The sequence below is a fragment of the Oncorhynchus masou genome, chromosome 8, assembly GCF_036934945.1.
Source record: "Oncorhynchus masou masou isolate Uvic2021 chromosome 8, UVic_Omas_1.1, whole genome shotgun sequence".
NCBI lineage: Eukaryota > Metazoa > Chordata > Actinopteri > Salmoniformes > Salmonidae > Oncorhynchus > Oncorhynchus masou.
In genome coordinates this window covers 24,119,726-24,145,671 of record NC_088219.1, presented here as the reverse complement: position 1 = coordinate 24,145,671, position 25,946 = coordinate 24,119,726, and the positions used below count along the sequence as shown (strand labels likewise).

At 42.4% G+C, this 25,946-nt stretch overlaps 1 protein-coding gene across 1 annotated transcript in view; it reads left to right on the top strand.

The window, feature by feature from the left end:
- The window catches only part of LOC135543793 (unconventional myosin-VIIa-like), a 33,322-nt gene that overhangs the window by 4,223 nt on the left and 3,153 nt on the right, over nucleotides 1–25,946 (top strand). Inside the window, exons 4-10 of the mRNA XM_064971132.1 lie at nucleotides 11,919–12,021; nucleotides 19,746–19,848; nucleotides 20,020–20,176; nucleotides 21,060–21,162; nucleotides 21,374–21,499; nucleotides 23,638–23,746; nucleotides 25,826–25,942. Of these exons, the coding sequence (XP_064827204.1) occupies nucleotides 11,919–12,021; nucleotides 19,746–19,848; nucleotides 20,020–20,176; nucleotides 21,060–21,162; nucleotides 21,374–21,499; nucleotides 23,638–23,746; nucleotides 25,826–25,942 (818 nt within the window). The remainder of the gene's footprint in view (nucleotides 1–11,918; nucleotides 12,022–19,745; nucleotides 19,849–20,019; nucleotides 20,177–21,059; nucleotides 21,163–21,373; nucleotides 21,500–23,637; nucleotides 23,747–25,825; nucleotides 25,943–25,946) is intronic.

Sequence of the window (25,946 nt, the reverse complement as noted above, 5' to 3'; positions counted from 1 at the left end):
ATTTCAAGGCCTACCTTCAAACTCAGTGCCTCTTTGCTTGACGTCATGGGAAAATCAAAAGAAATCAGCCAAGACTTCAGAAAAAAATGGTAGACCTCCCCAAGTCTGGTTCATCCTTCGGAACAATTTCCAAACGCCTGAAGGTACCACGTTTATCTGTACAAACAATAGTACGCAAGTATAAACACCATCTCAAGACATCAATCAGGAAGTTAAAGCTTGGTCGCAAATGGGTCTTCCAAATGGACAATGACCCCAAGCATGCGTTCAATGGTGTGGCAAAATGGCTTAAGGACAACAAAGTCAAGGTATTGGATTGGCCATCATAAAGTCCTGACCTCAATCCTATAGAAAATTTGTGGGAGAACTGAAAAAGTGTGTGCGAACAAGGAGGCCGACAAACCTGACTCAGTTACACCAGCTCTGTCAGAGGAATGGGCCAAAATTCACCCAACTTATTGTGGGAAGCTTGTGAAAGGCTTCCCAAAACGTTTGACCCATGTAAAACAATTTAAAGGCAATGCTACCAAATAGTAATTGACTGTATGTAAACTTCTGACTCACTGGGAATGTGATGAAAGAAATAAAAGCGGAAATAAATAATTCTCTCAATTCTGACATTTCACATTCTTAAAATAAAGTGGTGATCCTAATAAAGGGAATTTTTACTAGGATTAAATGTCAGGAATTGTGAAACTTGAGTTTAAATGTATTTGGCTAAACTTCCAACTTCAACTGTACTACCACCCACTGACAATTACAACTCAAGCTCATGCCCATCATACAGGAACACTCACAAGCACACTTTGAAATGTAGACACTCACCGGACAGTTTATTAGGTACATCACCCCGTTCTCAAATGGCTCGCTCCTGCAGATGGGGAGTAATGTGGATTTCTATATAGAGCATGCAGACAGGCATCGTTAGTTACTGTTCTATTGAGTGTTCGAAGGGGCAAAACAAGTGACCTAAGCGACTGAGTGTGGTATGATCGTTGTTTCCAGGTGAGCTGGATCCAGGATCTCAGAAACGGCCGCCCTCCGGGGGTTTTCACACACGACAGTGTCAAGGGTTTGCCGAGAATGGTGCAATAAACAGAAAACATTCATTCGGTGGAAGTCCTGGAGCGAAAACAGCTTGTCGAAGGAAAATGGCAAGAATAGGGCAAGTTAAGAGGGGGGCCACAAACAGACCAATAATGGCGTAGTACAACAGTGATGTGCAGAATGGCATCTCGGAACGAACAACTTGCTGATCCGTGTCGGATGGGCTATTGCAGCAGATGACTACAACGGGTTCATCTCATATCAGCTAATAACAAGAAGAAGCGGCTCGAGTCGGCACACGATCACTGGACAATTGAGGAGTGGAAAAACATTGCCTGGAACATGACTGCGAGTTCAGTTCACTTGAGTGGCTTGCGCAGTCCCCAGACCTCAAACCAAATGAGCATCTTTGGGATGAGATGGAACCGGCAGATCGCAGCATGAATGTACCGCCGTCCAATCTGTAGCAACTGAGTGATGCCATCGCATTGGCATGGACCAACATCCCTGTGGAATGTTTCCGACATCTTGTAGAATTCCCAGAAGAATCGGGCTGTTCTGGAGGCAATGGGAAGTCCGACCCGGTCCTAGATGGGTGTACCTAAATAAATTTGCAGGTGAATGTAAAGATGCACACATTAAAATGTACACACCAAATTAACTGCGTACTCATACATGGAGACATAGTTTGGTGAATTGTGTTTCACCAAACTATCAAACCAAATTGAAATGTAGACACACATACACTCGGGTAACACTTTATTTGATTGGTTTCATGAATGCCATTCATGACATCAGTGGAATGGAATTTTCTAAATAAAAGTTGTAATGGAACACATCTTTACTTAGGCCAGGATTCAAGCACCCCTTTTCGGCTATTCACCATTTAAAGGCAATGTTACCCCTGTCGCAAAGATTGCATTGAGTAAATGCTGCAGATTCTTTAAATGTCAACCTGTTTTTATTACCAGTTACTTTATATTAGAAATATCTGGTGGGTTTGAGCTGGATGGTTACTGGTGTTAAAAAAAAAAATATATATATATATATAGATATATTTAAAACTAGGCAAGTCAGTTAAGAACAAATTCTTATTTACAATGACAGCCTACACCGGCCAAACCTGAATGATGCCAATTGTGCGTCGCCCTATTGGACTCCCAATCTTGGCCGGTTGTGATGCAGCCTGGATTTTAACCACAGTGTCTGTAGTGACGCCTCTAGCACTGAGATGCAGTTCCTTAGACTGCCGCGCCACTCGGGAGCCCACTTAATGACTGGTTTATTTCTGTGCAGAACTAGCTGACTAAATCCAACTCCACGATTTACGATGGAGTTGAGCGGCGACTGGTGTGGGCGGACTGGAGTTCTGACATCACACAAATTATATTTTTATCAAAAACAATGAATTATAGCACCCAAAGGATACCTCTGATGACATTTATTAGGGGTTCAGCAGCGAAGCTCGTGAAAGCTATTATATTTGTTGACTTATTATTCCTCCTCTTTACAAATGTGAATACGTAGATGTACCAAATTTGGTGCTGATCGGTCCAGCGGTCCTGGAGAAGAAGACGTTTAAAGTGGTCAACATCATTAAAAATGGTCCAAAAAACCTGAAAAGCATATTATATTGCATGAGCAGCTTGATTTTGTGTTCTGATATTTGGCAAGCTTAGTAAACAGTACAAATATAACTCGTCCTAGGACAATGTGTCCAATTCTTCCTGATGGTGACACAGTGGACACATCTGAACCCCGGAATAGCTGCTTGCAGCTTTAATTATTAAATGTTTTTACTCTGTGTCAAAACAATGACATAAAAATTGCACACGCCTCTCCCCTCATTGAATTAACCAAAAATTATGATTACAACCTCAAATAACAATAACTGTAGCGACCCTGTGTTTATGAACGTGGAGATCGACTTTACCACTTGCGTTAACAGCATGGACAAGCTCACTTTCATTAAACTTGTTGGGGTTTGTAACAAATGTCTCTTTCCATTCATCAAATGACCAGTTTGGATGCTGGAATTAGTAGAGTTAATGAACATGCACAGGTAGCCTACAAGATACTTTTAAGTAGCCTAATCAGATTAAAACATTGACTGGTTGTGTTGGTGCCACATCTAAAACAAGATCAATAGGGGAGCCTTTTGAGCTGCATTTCTCATGTCTTCACTGTTCTTTAATGCGCAATGACGCACCTGTCCTCCGCTGCCTATCAGCTATTCCTCTATGTTCTGGTGGATTTATATTGAAAATTGGTGCAGATTTGAAAGATTTTATTTGTGGTATGATTGGTTGTTTGCTTATTGTAGATCTGGACAAACAATCCACCTACCACTATTGTCACTGAATGGTGGAAAGAGGACAGGATTAGACAGACCAGTAGACTATATTGACCTGTGGTTTCGTAAGCGTGTGGAAAAGCCTAGTGCATATGGGAAGTACCAAAACCCCTTAATAGTGCAACCAGGTGAGGACATTTGGCTATGGAAGAAATGTGTGTATATAGTAAAACCAGGGGAAGAAATGTGTGTGTATATAGTAAAACCAGGGGAAGAAATGTGTGTGTGTGTGTGTGTATATAGTAAAACCAGGGGAAGAAATGTGTGTGTGTGTGTGTGTGTGTGTGTGTATATAGTAAAACCAGGGGAAGAAGTGTGTGTGTGTGTGTATATAGTAAAACCAGGGGAAGAAATGTGTGTGTGTGTATATAGTAAAACCAGGGGAAGAAATGTGTGTGTGTGTGTGTGTATATAGTAAAACCAGGGGAAGAAATGTGTGTGTGTGTGTGTATATATAGTAAAACCAGGGGAAGAAGTGTGTGTGTGTGTGTGTGTGTGTATATAGTAAAACCAGGGGAAGAAGTGTGTGTGTGTGTGTATATAGTAAAACCAGGGGAAGAAATGTGTGTGTATATAGTAAAACCAGGGGAAGAAGTGTGTGTGTAGTAAAACCAGGGGAAGAAATGTGTGTGTGTATATATAGTAAAACCAGGGGAAGAAATGTGTGTGTGTGTGTGTGTGTGTATATAGTAAAACCAGGGGAAGAAGTGTGTGTATATAGTAAAACCAGGGGAAGAAATGTGTGTGTGTGTGTGTGTGTGTGTGTGTATATAGTAAAACCAGGGGAAGAAGTGTGTGTGTGTGTGTGTGTGTATATAGTAAAACCACGGGAAGAAGTGTGTGTATATAGTAAAACCAGGGGAAGAAATGTGTGTGTGTGTGTGTGTATATAGTAAAACCAGGGGAAGAAGTGTGTGTATATAGTAAAACCAGGGGAAGAAATGTGTGTGTGTGTGTGTGTGTGTGTGTGTATATAGTAAAACCAGGGGAAGAAGTGTGTGTATATAGTAAAACCAGGGGAAGAAGTGTGTGTATATAGTAAAACCAGGGGAAGAAATGTGTGTGTGTGTGTGTATATAGTAAAACCAGGGGAAGAAGTGTGTGTGTGTGTGTGTGTATAGTAAAACCAGGGGAAGAAGTGTGTGTGTGTGTGTGTGTGTGTATGTATATAGTAAAACCAGGGGAAGAAGTGTGTGTGTGTGTGTGTGTATGTATATAGTAAAACCAGGGGAAGAAATGTGTGTGTGTGTGTGTGTGTGTGTATATATGTATATAGTAAAACCAGGGGAAGAAATGTGTGTGTGTGTGTGTGTGTATATATGTATATAGTAAAACCAGGGGAAGAAATGTGTGTGTGTGTGTGTATGTATATAGTAAAACCATGGGAAGAAATGTGTGTGTGTATAGTAAAACCAGGGGAAGAAATGTGTGTGTGTGTATAGTAAAACCACGGGAAGAAGTGTGTGTGTGTGTGTGTGTGTATATATAGTAAAACCAGGGGAAGAAATATGTGTGTGTGTATATAGTAAAACCAGGGGAAGAAATATGTGTGTGTGTGTGTGTGTGTATATAGTAAAACCAGGGGAAGAAATGTGTGTGTATGTATATAGTAAAACCAGGGGAAGAAATGTGTGTGTGTGTGTGTATGTATATAGTAAAACCAGGGGAAGAAATGTGTGTGTATGTATATAGTAAAACCAGGGGAAGAAATGTGTGTGTGTGTGTGTGTGTGTGTATATATGTATATAGTAAAACCAGGGGAAGAAGTGTGTGTGTGTGTGTGTGTGTGTATATAGTAAAACCACGGGAAGAAGTGTGTGTATATAGTAAAACCAGGGGAAGAAATGTGTGTGTGTGTGTGTATATAGTAAAACCAGGGGAAGAAGTGTGTGTATATAGTAAAACCAGGGGAAGAAATGTGTGTGTGTGTGTGTGTGTGTGTGTGTGTGTATAGTAAAACCAGGGGAAGAAGTGTGTGTATATAGTAAAACCAGGGGAAGAAGTGTGTGTATATAGTAAAACCAGGGGAAGAAATGTGTGTGTGTGTGTGTGTGTATATAGTAAAACCAGGGGAAGTGTGTGTGTGTGTGTGTGTGTGTGTGTATAGTAAAACCAGGGGAAGAAGTGTGTGTGTGTGTGTGTGTGTGTGTATGTATATAGTAAAACCAGGGGAAGAAGTGTGTGTGTGTGTGTGTGTATGTATATAGTAAAACCAGGGGAAGAAATGTGTGTGTGTGTGTGTGTGTATGTATATAGTAAAACCAGGGGAAGAAATGTGTGTGTGTGTGTGTGTGTATATATGTATATAGTAAAACCAGGGGAAGAAATGTGTGTGTGTGTGTGTATGTATATAGTAAAACCATGGGAAGAAATGTGTGTGTGTATAGTAAAACCAGGGGAAGAAATGTGTGTGTGTGTATAGTAAAACCACGGGAAGAAGTGTGTGTGTGTGTGTGTGTGTGTGTGTGTATATATAGTAAAACCAGGGGAAGAAATATGTGTGTGTGTATATAGTAAAACCAGGGGAAGAAATATGTGTGTGTGTGTGTGTGTATATAGTAAAACCAGGGGAAGAAATGTGTGTGTGTGTGTATGTATATAGTAAAACCAGGGGAAGAAATGTGTGTGTGTATGTATATAGTAAAACCAGGGGAAGAAATGTGTGTGTATGTATATAGTAAAACCAGGGGAAGAAATGTGTGTGTGTGTGTGTGTGTGTGTGTATATATGTATATAGTAAAACCAGGGGAAGAAATGTGTGTGTGTGTGTGTGTGTGTGTGTGTGTGTGTGTGTGTATGTATATAGTAAAACCAGGGGAAGAAATGTGTGTGTGTATAGTAAAACCAGGGGAAGAAATGTGTGTGTGTGTATAGTAAAACCACGGGAAGAAGTGTGTGTGTGTGTATATATAGTAAAACCAGGGGAAGAAATATGTGTGTGTGTGTATATAGTAAAACCAGGGGAAGAAATATGTGTGTGTGTGTGTATATAGTAAAACCAGGGGACGAAACATACTACCCTCCCCTGTGTCCAATTAAAAAAAACACAACCCTCCCCAAAGCAAAAACAAAAAAAAGTATCAACCCTCTTTTCTCTCCTACCCCAGTAAATTTCAAACTATCCCTTAAAGGACACAGCTGGAGATATACATCCTGTTCAATGTTTTATTACGTTAACCGGCAAGTTATTACATTAACCGTTGTTACAAGCATGGATCAGTTTGGGTTGGCACGATAGTGTGAGTTTCCTGACAAACGGCAACAAATACCAATGTCAGGGTTTTGTTTTTCTCAGCGTTCGCGGTTCACTTTTATGCTGACATTGACAGCTTAGCTGTGTCTGTTTGTTGTGGCTGCAGATCAGCAGGCTTGCGTCATGTCAGCATTATCCTGCTGCTAAATGCTGCCATAGTGAAGAGGTCTTGTGTAGCCTCCTTGTGAGAACACACCGTTTTCCTTATCTGCCTCTGGTGACCTTCATCTAGCTTGAAATATGGCACCCTTTTCTATTGCAGATGGAAGAAAAACATATTTTTTTACTGTCTGTCTGTCTGAATCCCCTTATCTGAGCATTTCTCATAACCTACTCTCCTCATGGTTCCTGTGTGTTATCCCCCCCCAAATCTCCTGGAAATGATTTTACAGCAGTTTTGGGTCTCTTAATTACAATACCACTACAGCATCCAGTATCAAGCTACAGAGGTTTCCACTACAGTAATGTGGATTCCTCCCTAAGCAATAAACTTACACTGAAGGTCTGCCCCGGCATAAAACTACAGTAAACTTGGTTAACACGAGGGTGGTTCTCCTCAATGGGTTTGTCAGACGTTTAGGAGCTTAACTTTAGCCCTGTCAATCATTCCAGTGGAGGATATTTTGTACTGTACTTTGCTCTCCATTGCTGCAGGCTACAGACCTTTTTTTCTGTTTTTAGATGTTAGTGTACATATTTTAATATGGTCATTTCAAACACTTTGTCACTTAAATGAATATGCAACCTGCGTGTGAATGTTTAAAAATTTAAGCCACTTTTATCCATTTTCTCTTAAGATAAAATGTCAAATGGCATAACCTACAACTTTACACTGAAAAGTAACTTCAGCAAACCAGACCATGGATTCTAGTATTGCAGATACATGTATCGACAGGATGTGTATCTCCAGCTGTGTCCTTTTTAGGAAAGTGATACATGAGGGTGTTCAGGGCCGGAAACAGGTGTTATTGCGAATGATTTGTAGACTGGAAGGGTGAACACCGTGTAGTTTGCATCTGTGGACATGTTGATTTGTAAACTCCTGCAATGGAAGTGAGATGTTGCTGTTCTGTTTTACATCCACAGAAGCTTGTTGATCCATCTGGAAAGAGGGGGGCTTAAATGCTTTAAAGCATGAATGGAAGGACTAATGCACTTTTACAGATCTATGCGGTTGTCGCTTGCATAGTATTTTCCCATTTGTTGTTCCAAGCACACGCCTTCCCAGCAGCCCCGGCAGTGTTTGATAGGGCCAGTCGTTCTGGGTTACAGCGACGCCACGAATGAGCCAGTCAGGCAGTGGGAGGGGTTGGATGAGGCTGATAATTGTTTAGGCAACAAGGAAGGACTGATTGACGACCTACTAGGGCTGGGCGATATATTTGAGTTTGTTTTAGCGCGATATGGAAAATGCCTGTTTCGCAATAATCAAGGTTCTAATGCTGCATTTGTAAAACGCTACATCTCACTGTCTCTTCTGTCAGCCCAATGTCAAATCATGTCCCAATTGCGTGCCAACACATGCACAGAGGTTATTCACCAATCACAGCCCTCAACAGCCTTTCACAAGAAAAGTTTGAGGTGGAAGGAGAATGGATGCAGAGACCTATTACATGGCGAAATACAGTGGGAAGAACAAGTATTTGATACACTGCCAATTTTGCAGGTTTTCCTACATACAAAGCATGTAGAGGTCTGTAATTTATCATAGGTACACTTCAACTGTGAGAGATGGAATCTAAAACAAAAATCCAGAAAATCATATTGTATGATTTTTAAGTAATTAATTTGCATTTTATTGCATGACATAAGTATTTGATACATCAGAAAAGCAGAACTTAATATTTGGTACAGAAACCTTTGTTTGCAATTACAGAGATCATACGTTTCCTGTAGTTCTTGACAAGGTTTGCACACACTGCAACAGGGATTTTGGCGCACTCCTCCATATAGACCTTCTCCAGATCCTTCAGGTTTCGGGGCTGTCGCTGGGCAATACGGACTTTCAGCTCCCTCCAAAGATGTTCTATTGGGTTCAGGTCTGGAGACTGGCTAGGCCACTCCAGGACCTTGAGATGCTTCTTACGAAGCCACTCCTTAGTTGCCCTGGCTGTGTGTTTCGGGACGTTGTCATGCTGGAAGACCCAGCCACGACCCATCTTCAATACTCTTACTGATGGAAGAAGGTTGTTGGCCAAGATCTCGCAATACATGGCCCCATCCATCTTCCCCTCAAAACGGTGCAGTCGTCCTGTCCCCTTTGCAGAAAAGCATGATGAATGATGTTTCCACCTCCATGCTTCACGGTTGGGATGGTGTTCTTGGGTTGTACTCATCCTTCTTCCTCCAAACACGGAGAGTTGAGTTTAGACCAAAAATCCCTATTTTTGTCTCATCAGACCACATGACCTTCTCCCATTCCTCCTCTGGATCATCCAGATGGTCATTGGCAAACTTCAGACGGGCCTGGACATGTGCTGGCTTGAGCAGGGGGACCTTGCGTGCGCTGCAGGATTTTAATCCATGACGGCATAGTGTGTTACTAATGGTTTTCTTTGAGACTGTGGTCCCAGCTCTCTTCAGGTCATTGACCAGGTCCTGCTGTGTAGTTCTGGGCTGATCCCTCACCTTCCTCATGATAATTGATGCCCCATGAGGTGAGATCTTGCATGGAGCCCCAGACCGAGGGTGATTGACCGTCATCTTGAACTTCTTCCATTTTCTAATAATTGCACCAACAGTTGTTGCCTTCTCACCAAGCTGCTTGCCTATTGTCCTGTAGCCCATCCCAGCCTTGTGCAGGTTTACAATTTTATCCCTGATGTCCTTACACAGCTCTCTGGTCTTGGCCATTGTGGAGAGGTTGGATTCTGTTTGAGTGTGTGGACAGGTGTCTTTTATACAGGTAACGAGTTCAAACAGGTGCAGTTAATACAGGTAATGAGTGGAGAACAGGAAGGCATCTTAAAGAAAAACTAACAAAACTAAAACGAACAGCCTGAATTCTTACTGGTTGGTAGGTAATCAAATACTTATGTCATGCAATAAAAAGCAAATTAATTACTTGAAAATCATACAATGTGATTTTCTGGATTTTTGTTTTAGATTCCGTCTCTCACAGTTGAAGTGGACCTATGATAAAAATTAGACTTCTACATGCTTTGTAAGTAGGAAACACTGCCGATTTTGCAGGTTATCAAATACTTGTTCTCCCCACTGTATATGATTTCAGTACTTACAGTAGGTAAAGTCAGGCTTTAAAAAGCTGATAAGTACAGTTGACCACAAATATCAGCTGCCAAGCCGTAGGTATTTAACGGAAGAAGCCCTGCCGTGATTATACACTGCTACCGGCGAAAGAGTCGCAGAGAAGCTGGCTAGTGCTTCTCATTTTTCCACCACAGTCGATCTATGGTCGAGCAGAACGTCAGAGCCGTACCGAAGTGTGACAGTCCACTACATCAATGAAGACTGGAAATTGCAAAATGTCTGCCTCCAGACGTCTTACTTCCCCGATGATCATACGGGTGAAGTAATGGCCCAGGGTCTCAATGACTCTGGCATCGTGGAAGATGAGCGAAGACCAACAGGTGTACATGACAACTGACAGCCGGAGCAACATGATAAAAACATTGCTCTTGAACAACTGATTGTTGTATTCCCAAAAATGATTATAGAAATTACATATTAAAACAGCTAGTGGTCAAACATTACTTAACAATAGAATATACGTGTGGGTGTTATTAATTTGTTTTGCACAAATAGGTGTATGTATATGTGTATATATATATATATATATATATTTATATTCACACACACACACACACACACACACACACACACACACACACACACACACATCTCAATTTCTTGTTATTTATATATCTATATATAAATCTCATGACTCTTCGAAACCTCTGAATTTTTTTTTGATATTACTTTTAGGCCATATCGCCCAGCCCTATGACCTACAGTATACAATGACAGGGAGAGAAAACACTAGCCTAAATGCATAGGTATACCCAAATGTTAGGATGTAAATAACACTTCTTATTTTAAAGAGAAAGGGCCAGACAAAAGGTGTCAATGTTCAATAGACAAAATGTCTATTAAATTACAGTTTTGCCCCCCACAGCCCCGTCCCCCGATGCACCAACGACCATCAAATGAACAAAAGAGAAAGACAAAGAAAAATAGACAGCCATAATCATGAAAGCAAAGCCAACTGAATATGTTTGAGTGCATGTATGGCACTATTTACATGTGTGTCCATGTATGTGCACGTGTGTGTATATGCATGTGTTCAAACACCTGCAAGGCTTCAGGCTCAGGCAAGCAGGCATCAGCTGTAACAATACTGTCCCTCTTGTCATTCAAACTTTTTTATTTTGACTTTCTTTTTTACTTCTTGCTTCATTGTAGGACAATAAATATGCTCTAGAGTTGCCATGGAGCCGTGATTTTACATGGGGATAAGGAAGAAATGCATTCAACTGCCAAGCCTTATCAGTTCTCCCAGGATTTTAAACTGAGTGTTGTTCTTGGACATGAACTTGCAGTTGGTGAATGTAGAGTTGTGTTATGCAGAAAGTCAAGAAGACTGATGGAATAATGGAAATGCAACCAGAGTTGATGTCATGGAAACATTTAAATTAGATTTAAAACATTTATTTGTGAAATGCCATTTGCAATCAGAGCTTATAACAATAGCCCTAGGCCACACTTGGCTTTCTCCCCTTGGCAGAATGGCGAATCCTGGTATCAACAGTAGCTTCACTGTATTTAGGCTACACTATCAGCTGCACATGAACATTTGCATGTCCTATTGCTCATGCAAAACCCTGCACTGGTTTTCAAGTACTCACTCATGTGTACTGCTTATCAGTTTGGTAGAGAGATACATCAAACTCCTGTAATTTGGCTGCCAAATGTCCTTTTAATTCTGGGTCACTAGAAACATGAACACATTTGTAAACAATCATGTTGAAGCCTAGCCTAATTAGGAATATGGTTCTGAACAAGGTAGATTAAAAAGTCGACATTCTGAGGTGATATTGTGTTATCTGTACCAAATGAATCTGCCAGTCAGTGTTCAGAATGTCTATCTCTCTAGTCTGTGTATTCGAGCAATGCACTGCTTTTTTTTCTTTGAATTTGAGCAATTGAGTAAATTGCCTTATTCAATGTTGTAATACAGCTGTACTACATGGCGCCACTGATACACTGCCACTTATTTAGAATGGTCTCCTGTACTTTGTTACACAGTGGGGAGAGTGGAGCAGGGAAGACCGAGAGCACCAAGCTGCTGCTCAGACAGATCATGGAGCTTTGCAGAGCCAACTCACAGCTGGAGCAACAGATACTACAGGTAAGACTCTACCATGCGCATACCTACACCAATGCTAACATATTGCAGGAAAGAGATCTGTCACTCTCCATACTATGAGCAACAGAAATTGCCGGGAAGACAGAGGTCTGTTATTATACCAATAACAATGCTGACTTTTATCAGACAAATGACAGTAATAACAAATTGGGTTGGCTGCTGTAGGTATGAGAGACATACTGCAGCTAGACCAGTTTCGACATGTTCCTTCTACCACACTTCAGGATTGCCCTCATACCTCAGTTTAAATCAATATGGACATGGAATTTGCATGATGTGAACAGAATGGGACACTCCTCTTATTGCCAATTCCTCAGACATAGTTTGAGTAGGAGTTGGATGTTGATCCAAGGCTACTTTGCCAGCTTACTATCAGAGTATCCAGCAGCAGTAGCACTGATGGACTGATGAAGGACGTGTGGTCCCACCTTGACATCATCTTGATATTCACCTCTGTGTGTAGTTGTCACGGTAAATACAGGGCTTGTGACCTGCTCGTAACACTCATTCCGCGTTCAAAACAACTGGGAACTCTGGTCAAATCATGGCGTCAGTGATATTCAGGTCAGAAAGTCTGAGCTCTAGAAAGAGGCCCAAGTTCCCGAGTTGGATGACCGTTCAAATCTATTTTTCCCAGTCGGAGCTCGATTTTTCCACCCCCAGAGTTCCCAGTTGTTTTGAACGCACTGAAGTCGGAAGTCGAAGATTTCCAAGTTCCCATTTGTTTTGAATGCGACATCATTCCAACGTCTGTGTGTCAGCCATTTTAGTGAGTCACTCAGTTGAAAAAGGGATGTTTAAGGTCATACTTTGTTCTTTTACGGTCCCACCTTCAGGTTGACGTGTTTTTTTTATGGGCGAGAAACAATGAAATGTCACGATTGCATCAAAGAAAGGGTTTGGCTTTTCTTAAAATAGCCTTGATTGTTGTATTCCTATAGGCCTGCCCACTGCTTGTTCAAAGGATGTAGCAGTGATAAAGAGGTGTGTTCTAGAAGGTATAATAACGTTGAATAGGTTAGGTTACCTAAGTCCCAGCATTCACCATTCTGTACCCACAAACCGGGCACACTATGCAGAGACCCACACTTGGGAAATTAACCAATTGGCGTAGACCTCATTTCATTGCACACCACTCGTAGACCGTGGTCTCAGGTTACCTACTATTTACCATGGGTCCAACTGAAACAGCTGAGTCTTGTCAAATGGCAAAACATTACTCAGTAACACAAAAGCATGTTTTTCCAGTTAGATGTGTAGCTGATGAGACTGCACAGTGGAGTGTACCGGTTTGAACTCGCCCAACATGGAATCCCAGTCCAGAAATGCTACACATTGGATTGGCTACATCCAGTTTGACATCGTAGGACATTTTATTTGGTTTGTTTATAAAAATGAATGGAGGAAACCCTCTAAGTCTGAAGTAAATGAGAAATTATAGAGATACCTAGATAAGACTGTTTTGTCTGGCATGTATTAGCTCAATGTTCTCTCCAATGCTACAAAACAAATTCTGGATTCTACTACCATTTTATGCCTATACAGTGCATTTGGAAAGTATTCAGGCTCCTTGACTTTTTCTACATTGTTACGTTACAGCCTTTTTCTAAAATGTATTCAATAGTTTTCTTCCCTTCATCAGTCTACACACAACACCCCCATACTGACAAATCAAAAACAGGTTTTTAGAAGTATCACACTTACATAAGTATTCAGATTCTTTACTGTGTTGAAGGTCCTTTGGCTGCAATTACAGCCTCAAGTCTAATTGGGTTTGACGCTACAAGCTTGGCACATCTGTATTTGGGGAGTTTCTCCCATTCTTCTATGCAGATCCTCTCAAGCTCTGGCAGGCTGGATGGGGAGCATCGCTGCACAGCTATTTTCAGGCCTTTCCACAAATGTTCGATCGGGTTCAAGTCCAGGCTCTGGCTGGGCCACTCAAGGACATTGAGACTTGTCCCGAAGTCACTCCTGTATTCTCTTCTTTTGGCTGTATGCTTAGGGTCGTTGTCTTGTTGGAAGGTGAACCTTCGCCCCAGTCTGAGGTCCTGAGTGCTCTGGAGCAGGTTTTCATTAAGGATCTCTCTGTACTTTGCTCCGTTCGTCTTTCCCTCGATCCTGACTAGTCTCCCAGTCCAAGCCACTGAAAAACATCCCCACGGCATGATGCTGCCACCCATGCTTCACGGTAGGATGTTGCCACGTTTCAGGCCAAAGAGTTCAATCTTCATTTCATCAGACCAGAGAATCTTGTTTCTTATGGTTGGTGAGTCCTTTAGGTTCCTTCAGGCGGGATGTCGTGCATTTTCCCGAGGGGTAGCTTCCATCTGGCCACTCTTATCATAAAGGCCTTATTGGTGGATTGCTGCAGAGATGGTTGTCCTTCTGGAAGGTTCTCCCATCTCCACGGAGGAACTCTGGAGCTCTGTCAGTGACCATCAGGGTTCTTGGTCACCTCCCTGACCAAGTCCCTTCTCCCCTGATTGCTCAGTTTGTTGGGCAGCCAGCTCTAGGAAGAGTCTTGGTGGTTCCAAACCGCTTCCATTTATGAATGATGGAGGCCACTGTGTTCTTGGCGACCTTCAATGCTGCAGAAATGTTTTGGTACCCTTCCCCAGATCTGTGCCCTAACACAATCCTGTATGGAAGGGCTATGGAGCATTTACTTCAACCTCTTGGCTTGGTTTTTGATCTGACATACACTGTCGACTGTGGGACCTTTTTATAGAGACAGGTTTGTGCGCCTTTCCAAATCATGTCCAAAGGGTCTAAATACTTATGTAAATAAGGTATTTAATTATTATTTATTTTTTTAATGTGCAAAAATGTAAACCTGTTTTCTCTGTCATTGTAGGGTATTGTGTGTAGATTGAGGAAGTGGGGCCCACATTCTGAAATATGATTTGTCCCCCTCAGTCTTATCATTGGAATGTGGTATAAAACAGGGAAACGGTGTGCTTTAGGACCATGCGGCCGCCTCCGAATGGTCGGGTAGGCTGTTTTTGAAGTGTGAATAGAATAGAATCCCTCCCTCACTTTTGAAACCAAAGTTGCGCCCATGTTCAGCATTGTTGACCGCTTGAGGGGAAGGGGGCAGGAGAGATGGTCTCTATCTTCTGTTGTATTAACTATGCTGTGTATTCCCCCTCATTCATAGTAGTGTTCAGTGATAGTTGAAAGTGATATAGCATCAATCAAGTGATGCTATGCTAACCTTATCTAATGGCTACATATACAGTATTATGTTGTAGGATTGTCATCCATCATGACCAAAGGTTATTATCTGCTTTGATATTGGAGAAGTATGATCTAATGCACATCCCTTTAAAATGTCATTGGACACATGTTGAGGATGGTCCTTTTGAAATAAGATGGTGGTATAGCGTTGTGCTTTTTCTTCGTGTACTACAGTACGGTCCACTGTGTTGCATTGGTTACCAAACTTGTTCTTATTGTGACCGAAATTAAAATATTTAGAATTTTCTTGTGACCCACCAAATACACACAACCACGTTTCTGGATTTTTGCCACAACCCAAGAGACACTTCCTTCCTACCATTTTGGAAACTCAAACGGAGTATCATAACATCATGGATGTTCCCCTTTTTGACTTCCTCTTGGCTCCCCCACTGTGATGATTACTATGGTAAACACACAGACTTGACCGACGTCCCTCTCCGGCCCCTGTTTTCTCACGCCTGTCTCATGGTACGAGAAGTTCTCTGTGGGATACGGGATGAGACTGAGGGCCTCGAGGAAAACTAGCAAGTGTGGGGAAATTCCTCCAGCCTTTCTGTGGAATTGCATCACTGGGACTTGGTGGGAGTGATTTGGCTGGCTCCTTGGCTGTGAGCTCGGGTTCAGAGAGAGGCTGTGTTTGACAACACTTTTTATTACACTGATGTTATTTCGGGGTACATGTGGTTGGAGTAGACATGGATTTGATTAGCTTGTATGGCTTAGGTCAGTATTCTGTAATGTACTGTACATTCGCTGGTTATTCTCAGTGTTACAGCTGCATGTTCTCTTCAGGCAGGTTGCTGATGAAGTATTCTAGACCTTTTTGGAACAGTGGAAAATGCCGTTCAACTGACCACTAAAAAACAGAGTAAGAATGGAAATATGGGTTTCCAGATATACTGTAGCCACATGTTCAAAGTCACTACTTTTTCTATGCCACGTAATGGTTTGCTTGCGTGTCTGCAGAGCAGGGATAATTGGGAGAGCCAAAGGGGGAGTACAGAGTTCCAGCAGTCAATAAAACATATTTTCCAGAGTTTCACATCTTCCATTTCCCCCTGCTGTTCTGCTGCGGTCTTCTGATGAGTTTGAGACAATCGTAGGTTGTCCAAGTAAACATTCATAATGCAAACACTTTTTCATAAATCGCTGTTCACACCATACAATTATGTTTCATTCATTGTACTTAAAGTGCTCCCTGGAACAAGTACATGGTATTGACGAGCTCACTTGACTATTCCTAATATGGTACAGCTTCTACCCTCTCTGACTGTCTTCAACAGTTGGCCTGGTAATTGACGGGATGGGGAAAGTGAGAACTTAGAGGTTAAGAGTGAAATATGTTGAAAGGCTGACAGGAAATCCTGTGTCATTTACTCCTACCTCGGCATGCAATCCCCTCATTGTGGTCACAGCCAGGACATTGGTTTCATTACAATCATGTGTTTTGCATTATTGTTTAAAAACCAGTATAGTGCTCTTGCTGCATTCTTTTATATGTTTGCTAATGTTCATTTGTTAACTTTTGCACACAGGTTGATAAGTCACCACCACCACATTTTTGATGGCCTGCTAGAGTTCAACACACTGACATGACTTGTAATCTAGATATATCGAGTTGAAGGAGATGTTTCAAAGTGTTTTATAGCTTCAATATGCCATCAGTTTCCCTGAATAACTGCATTGTATTCCTCGTCCAACTTTCACTTCCTTCATTCTCCTGAGGTGTCTATAAATCATTAATTTACACATTAATCCAATGACCTTTTGACTTTAGTATTAATTTCCCCTGGGGAAAACTCTTGACCTTGCTCCTCCGCTATTGTGGTATCTTGGTTTCAAAGTACCACATCCTTAACTTTCATGCTCTTTACTAGTCAGGAAACAAGTGAAAGGTTTCACTGGTCATGAATTCTGTAATGTATTGCATCCAGAGAACAATGCTATCATTCTTCCCTTGTTTATCAGATGATACAACCCTTAGTGTGTTTTGATACTTAGGCCATCTGGCACGAGAGGTTATGATCTAATCATGTGTATGTGACCAATAAAACATGGTTAGCAGATGTTAATGCGAGTGTAGTGACGTTTGTGCTTCTAGTTCCGACTGCAGTAAAAACTAACAAGTAATCTAACAATTTCCCAACAACTACCTAATACACTCAAATCTAGAGAGGTGAATGAGAATATGTACAGTTGAAGTCGGAAGTTTACGTACACTTAGGATAGTCATAAACACTTGTTTTTCAACCACTCCACAAATTTCTTGTTAACAAACTATAGTTTGGCAAGTCAGTTAGGACATCTACTTTGTGCATGACACAAGTAATTTTAACAACAATTGTTTACAGACAGTTTATTTCACTTATAATTCACTGTATCACAATTCCAGTGGTTCAGAAGTTTACATACACTAGGTTGACTGTGCCTTTAAACAGATTGGAAAATTCCAGAAGATTTCATAGGCTAATTGACATCATTTGAATCAATTGGAGGTGTACCTATGGATGTATTTCAAGGCCTACCTTCAAACTCAGTTCCTCTTTACTTGACATCATGGGAAAATCAAAAGAAATCAGTCAAGACCTCAGAAATAAAACTGTAAATTGTAGACCTCCACAAGTCTGGTTCATCCTTGGGAGCAATTTCCAAACTCCTGAAGGTACCACGTTCATCTGTACAAACAATAGTACGCAAGTATAAACACCACGGGACCACACAGCTGTCATACCAATCAGGAAGGAGACGCGTTCTTTCTCCTAGAGATGAATGTACTTTTGTGCGAAAAGTGCAAATCAATCCCAGAACAACTGCAAGGACCTTGTGAGATGCTGGAGGAAACAGGTCCGATATCGACATAACCTGAAAGGCCGCTCAGCAAGCAAGAAGCCATTGCTCCAAAACCGCCATTAAAAAAGCCAGAGTGAGGTTTACAACTGCACATGGGGACAAAGATCGTACTTTTTGGAAAAATGTCCTCTGGTCTGATGAAACAAAAATAGAACTGTTTGACCATAATGACCATCGTTATGTTTGGAGGAAAAAGGAGGAGGCTTGCAAGCAGACGAACACCATCCCAACTGTGAAGCACGGGGGTGACAGCATCATGTTGTAGGGGTGCTTTGCAGCAGGAGGGACTGGTGCACTTCGCAAAATAGATGACAGCATGAGGAAAGAAAATTGTGGATATATTGAAGCAACATCTCAAGACATCAGCCAGGAAGTTAAAGCTTGGTTGCAAATGGGTCTTCCAAATGGACAAGGACCCCAAGCATACATCCAAAGTTGTGGCAAAATGGCTTAAGGACAACAAAGTCAAGGTATTGGAGTGGCTATCACAAAGCCCTGACCTCAATCCTACAGAAAGTTGTGGGCAGAACTGAAGAAGTGTGTGCGAGCAAGGAGGCCTGACTGTTACACCAGCCCTGTTAGGAGGAATGGTCCGAAATTCCCTCAACTTATTGTGGGAAGCTTGTGGAAGGCTGCCCGAAACAACATTTGACCCAAGTTAAACAACTTAAAGGCAACGCTACCAAATACTAATTGAGTGTATGTAAACTTCTTACCCACTGGGAATGTGATGAAAGAAATAAAAGCTGAAATAAGTAATTTTCTTTTTTGAAATTTCAAATTCTTAAAATAAAGTGGTGATCCTGACTCACCCTTGGACAGGGAATTTTTACAATGATTAAATGTCAGGAATATGAGAAACTGAGTTTACATGTATTTGGCTAAGGTGTATGTAAAACTTCTGACTTCAACTGTATAGTCGTGGCCAAAAGTTTTGAGAATGTCACACACATTAATATTCACAAAGTCTGCTGCCTCAGTTTGTATGATGGCAATTTGCATATACTCCAGAATGTTATTAAGAGTGATCAGATGAATTGCAAAGTCCATCTTTGCCATGCAAATGAACTGAATACCCCAAAAACATTTCCACGTCATTTCAGCCCTGCCACAAAAGGATGAGCTGACATGTCAGTGATTCTCTCGTTAACACAGCTGTGAGTGTTGACGAGGACAAGGCTGGAGATCACTCTGTCATGCTGATTGAGTTTGAATAACAGACTGGAAGCTTCAAAAGGAGGGGGGTGCTTGGAATCATTGTTCTTCCTCTGTCAATCATGGTTAACTGCAAGGAAACACGTGCCGACATCATTGCTTTGCACAAAAAGGGCTTCACAGGCAAGGATATTGCTGCCAGTAAGATTGCACCTAAATCAACCATTTATCGGATCATCAAGAACTTCAGTGGCCCGGGTGGTGGTTGTCCTTGAATAAACCGTCACACTCTAATATACCGTGCCCCTCTAATATAGTGTGGTCAGGCACACGGAAAGTTGCAAATCATGGATGTCTTGTGATTAGGGCTTGGAAATGTTAAACTCCTGGCTCCATGTAGGATCACCATGATGAAAGTTCTGGTGCTGTACTGATCTTGTGCTGTATGGTATTTCAAGGTGAATCCTCTGCTGGAGGCCTTTGGCAATGCCCAGACTGTGATGAATGACAACAGCAGTCGCTTCGGGAAGTACATTCAGCTGCGCTTCCACAACTCCTCAGGTAGGTGGGGGGGGTGGTGTGTGTGACAGTGTATTCATATATTGTGTGTACTTATGTTCATATTTGTTTATTTATACACTAAATGTATGTGGTGATTGCATTGATACGACAGACATGTAGCATGACTTGATCCTGTGTGTGTCCTTGTGTGTGGTGCTGTGCCTTTAACAGTAAAAGGAGCTAAGATCAACGAGTACCTCCTGGAGAAGTCTCGTGTGGTCCACCAGGATGAGGGCGAGAGAAACTTCCATATCTTCTACTGCATGCTGGCGGGCATCTCCCCGGAGGACAAAGACATGTATGGACTCCTGGACCCCACACAGTACAGGTGGGTCCACTGTGATGTTATCATTCTGCAACGTTTCCTCCACAGGTAGTGATGACTCTGTGGGTGTGGTCTGGGAAGTTAGACATTTCCACAGAGTCATAGGGTCACACTGTAATAATTTAATTACATTTTTTATTTTCCTGACATAAACCAAGGTTTTTGTTTTGGAACTCTGATATCTAGTCTTAATGTTCCTTCCTGCCTTTTTTGGTTCTTATGGCTTATACAAATAGCGACCACATATAGTTCTCAGTGTTGTTCAGTATGTGTATGCTACTTGTATTTCACTTCTTCTTGACAGTTGAACAGGCCTAGGTCCAGAGTGAAATGCTATTTATTTTAACAATGTGGTGTTTGTAGTGCGCTATGATGCAGTCAGTTGCTGTGCTCTACGATAGTGGCTACCCTGCTATGTTGTTGTGCCCTATCCTATAATGCAGTGAGTTGTTGTGCCCTGCGATAGTGGCTGTCCTGCTATGTTGTAGTGCCCTATGATGCAGTCAGTTGTTGTGCCCTGCGATAGTGGCTGTCCTGCTATGTTGTTGTGCCCTATGATGCAGTGAGTTGTGCCCTGCGATAGTGGCTGTCCTGCTATATTGTAGTGCCCTATGATGCAGTCAGTTGTTGTGCCCTGCGATAGTGGCTGTCCCGCTATGTTGTAGTGCCCTATGATACAGTCAGTTGTTGTGCCCTGTGATAGTGGCTGCCCTGCTATATTGTAGTGCCCTGTGATACAGTGCAGCAATGTAGAAGCCTCAGTGTTTGTCAATCAGATATGCATAATGTGTTGACCATTATGCCCCCTACATATGTAGCCGGTGTGTGTGTTCTGTGCTCACTCATCAGATCTGTATAAATGTGTTTCTGTGGCTGTGTCTGTCAGGTATCTGAATGGGCGGTACGGCTCTGAGGACATAGTGAAGAAATGGGGGGAGAAGTACAGTGAAGTGTGTAACGCAATGGACATGGTGGGATTTCAGGAACAGGTAAGACCTCTCTGAAACTCTTTCTCATCCATCTGTTTGCAATATGTCAGCAATGAGGAGAACATCTGAATCTGATTGATTGTACTTTGTTGGACTAATTGGTTGATTGACTGATAAACAAGTTGTTAGATGTTATTAACCAGTTGATAAATGACCAATTGATTAACTGACAGATGGACTGATTGTATATATGTATATGTTGTGTCATCAGGAGAAGGTAGACATGATGACTATCCTGGCAGGGATCCTGTCTTTGGGAAACATCATGTTTGAGCCCACAGAGACCGACGTGCTCAGGGTCACTGGCAAGTCCATGGGCTGGCTCAAAGCCACAGCTGTGAGTCTACATCCTCCTCCACTCCTTCTTTGCCATTCTTTCTTTTGCTCTCAAGGAAATGGCTCGTCTGGCAGGTTCAATTATTACAAAAGTAAGAGGATGGTACTGCCAAACCAATAGATTCATGAATAGGCTAATAAAAATGGGTGGCTACAGAGTATATTTTGGGTTCTCAAGTGGGCCAGCGGTCTAAGGCACTGCATCTCAGTGCAAGAGGTGTCACTACAGACCCTGGTTCGATTCCAGGCTGTATCACAACCGGCCAGGAGTCCCATAGGGCAGCGCACAATTAGCTCAGCGTCGTTAGGGTTTGTCCGGGGAAGGCCGTCATTGTAAATAAGATTTTTTTTTCTTAACTGACTTGCCTAGTTAAATAAAATAAACATTTAATTCCATTTGGCCTCGTTTGGTAGCAGCTTCTGTTAACATATGCAGTTTACTTATTGACCTGTTGGCATTTTTTTCCCTTTTCCTCCATAAATGTTCATCAGTGGTATTGACATAGTAAAATATAAACTACAAGAACAGTTCCAATCAACAGTTTACAGTAGAAGAGTCATCTGATAGTGGTTTATACAGCAGAAGGAAGGGGTCCAACGACTAAGCTAGGGGAAGAAACTGTTGATTGTCAGTCCTGAGCATACATGGTAAAAACAAACAAGGGGATTTTTGAGGCAATCACTACAGTACTTTCTTTACAAAATCACCTCTGACCTTTCTAACATGGGCAGCTGCTGGCTCTTGGAGACAGTTTTGACACTTTATGTGTTCTTTTAAACTAGTTTGTGTGTCCATGATATTTAAACGTTCTACTGCGTCTGTTTGTTTATGCATAGATCCACATGCTATTTAAACAGGTGATCATGTGTGTGCGTGCCTTCAATTTAAACAGGTGACTGATTGCACCCTGCTCCGCTGTCCCTCTTGATTAGCAGCCCTCCCAGGCCGGCAGTGGGCTGAGGCAACATCTGGCTAGCTTAGATAAGACACAGGTTCACGAGAGGCTATATTTGGAGTTTAATGGAGAGGTACTGCTCACGATGCTAGGTTAACTTCCACCTGACGTAGGATCAGCTGGTCTTTGCCCAGTTTTCATCATCATTATGAGCAAAACATCTTCACAGATCTGGATACTGAGGGGATTTGGGTTCTAGCAACAGGGGTGATTAGGGCACATTAGCAACGGGTGATTAGGGCACGCTAGCAGCAGGGGTGATTAGGGCACGCTAGCAGCAGGGGTGATTAGGGCACGCTAGCAGCAGGGGTGATTAGGGCACGCTAGCAGCAGGGGTGATTAGGGCACGCAGGGGTGATTAGCAGCAGGGGTGATTAGGGCACGCTAGCAACAGGGGTGATTAGGGCACGCTAGCAGCAGGGGTGATTAGGGCACGCTAGCAGCAGGGGTGATTAGGGCACGCTAGCAGCAGGGGTGATTAGGGCACGCTAGCAGCAGGGGTGATTAGGGCACGCTAGCAGCAGGGGTGATTAGGGCACGCTAGCAGCAGGGGTGATTAGGGCACGCTAGCAGCAGGGGTGATTAGGGGGCACGCTAGCAGCAGGGGTGATTAGGGCACGCTAGCAGCAGGGGTGATTAGGGCACGCTAGCAGCAGGGGTGATTAGGGCACGCTAGCAGCAGGGGTGATTAGGGCACGCTAGCAGCAGGGGTGATTAGGGCACGCTAGCAGCAGGGGTGATTAGGGCACGCTAGCAGCAGGGGTGATTAGGGCACGCTAGCAGCAGGGGTGATTAGGGCACGCTAGCAGCAGGGGTGATTAGGGCACGCTAGCAGCAGGGGTGATTAGGGCACGCTAGCAGCAGGGGTGATTAGGGCACGCTAGCAGCAGGGGTGATTAGGGCACGCTAGCAGCAGGGGTGATTAGGGCACGCTAGCAGCAGGGGTGATTAGGGCACGCTAGCAGCAGGGGTGATTAGGGCACGCTAGCAGCAGGGGTGATTAGGGCACGCTAGCAGCAGGGGTGATTAGGGCACGCTAGCAGCAGGGGTGATTAGGGCACGCTAGCAGCAGGGGTGATTAGGGACATACAAATGACTTTGGGGAAGTAGATGACGGATCATAAAGGATCATTGCCAAAATCCTGAAGTATCCCTTTTAATATTTGTGTGTTTGCCTTCTCAGGGTCAGTTTGGGGTGCAGGAGGAGGAGTTGCTGAGGAGTCTGACCTGTACTCTGTCTGTGACGAGAGGAGAAGCCATCCGCAGGCTGCACAACCAGCAGCAGGCCGAGGGTAAGGAGAAAAGCTCTGGTCCAGGATCCGCTTCCCTTACCACATCACCTTAGCCATTAGAAAGGAGGGCCTGAGTCCGTATTAACCACCATGGATAATAACTGTTGTTGTAGGGCCTCTAGAACCCAGTTTCGTCATTCATTTGGGCTTTCCATGAAACTGGAGAGCACACGGTTTGTGTACATTCCTGACAGTGCTAGAACAGTATGAAAGAACATTACAGGATACGGTTTAATACAGTAAATGTACCGTGTCTTACTAATGCCAGCCAATGATGTCCCTAAGATATTGGACAATTTTTGGTGTTTTCACCCTAATGGTTAAGGTTAGGATTAAGGGAGGGTAGACTGACCACAACTTCCTCCTCGAGTGTTTAAAGAAGGCCCATGTCTGTCTGACCAACCACTGTAAATTGTATTGTATTTATTAAAGATCCTCATTAGTTCCTGCAAAGGCAGCAGCTACTCTTCCTGGGGTTCAGCAACATTAGGCAGTTATATATACCATTTTAAAATATTACATGACATTTCATAGCACATTTATTGTGTTCCCTCAGGCCACTAATCTACTACCACATATCTACAATACAAAATCCATATGTACGTGTGTCGAGTGAGTGTCTTATTGTGTGTGTCTCTCTTCAGTCTCCGCTGTTCCATATGGTGTTTAAAAAAAACTTTAAAAAACTCTGATTCTACTGCTTGCATCAGTTACCTGATGTGGAATAGAGTTCCATGTAGTCATGGTTCTATGTACTACTGGGCGACTCCCATAGTCTGTTCTGGACTTGGGGATTTTGAAGAGACCTTTTGGTGGTATGTCTTGTGGGGTATGCATGGGTGTCTGAGCTGTGTGCAATTAGTTCAAACACACCTCACTGCATTCAGCATGTCAACACTTCTTACAAAAACAATTAATGACAATGTCAATCCCTCCACTTTGACCCATTAGAGATGTATTTAAATAAAGAAAAAATGGACATGCATATTATTGTTAGTTCTCCATGTACATTTAAGGGCCAGTTGTGCTGCCCTCTTCTGAGTCAGTTATAATTTTCCAATGTCCCTCTTTGTGGCACCTGACCACACGACTGAACAGTCAAGAGCCTTTAGGACCTGCTTTGTTGATATTGTTGTTAAAAAGGCAGAGCAGCACTTTATTATGGACGGACTTCTCCCCATCTTAGCTACTATTGTTTTGACCATGACAGTTTACAATCCAGGATTACTCCTAGCAGTTTAGTCACCTCAACTTGCTCAATTTCCACATTATTTATTACAATATGTAGTTGTGGTTTAGTGAATGATTTGTCCAAAATACAATGCTTTTAGTTTTTGAAATATTTAGGACTAACTTATTCCTTTCCACCCATTCCAAAACTAACTACAGCTCTTTAAGTGTTACAGTAATTTCATGTGTTGAGTCATCCGCATACATAGATACACAGGCTTTACTCAAGGCCAATGGCGTGTCATTAGTAAAGACTGAAAGAAGTAAGGGGCCTAGACAGCGCCCTGGGGAATTCCTGATTCCACCTGGATTATGTTGAGCGGCTTCCATTAAAGAACACCCTCTGTGTTCTGTTAGACAGGTAACTCTTTATCCACAATATAGCATGGGGTGTAAAGCCATAACACATACGTTTTTCTGTCAGAAGACTACGATCGATAATGTCCAAATTTACACTGAAGTCTAACAGAACAGCTCCCACAATCTTTTTTTCACATAAATGTCTCTCAGCCAATCAGTCATTTGTCTAATGCCATGCTTGTTGAATGTCCTTCCCTATAAGCATGCTGAAAGTCTATTAATTTGTTTATAGTAAAATATCATTTTATCTGTTCAAGCATAGTTTTTCCTGAAAGTTTACTAAGGGTTGGTAACAGGCTGGTTGGTTGGCTATTTGAGCTAGTATTTTTGGTTAGCGGATTACTTTTGCTTCACTCCAGGCCTGACTGCTTTAGAATCCATGGGAAAGAAAAAAATAAACTGAAGCTCAAAATAGAAATACTATTAATCATGTTTTCAAGAGCACTTGACTCCGTTAATATGTTGTTGTTGTTGTGTGTTTATCTACAGATGCCAGGGACTCCATTGCCAAAGTGGCTTATGGGAGAGTATTTGGCTGGATTGTCAGTAAAGTTAACGAACTGCTGGCTCCCAATGTTGACTTTGACGTTGAGCTGAATGAAATAGGTCC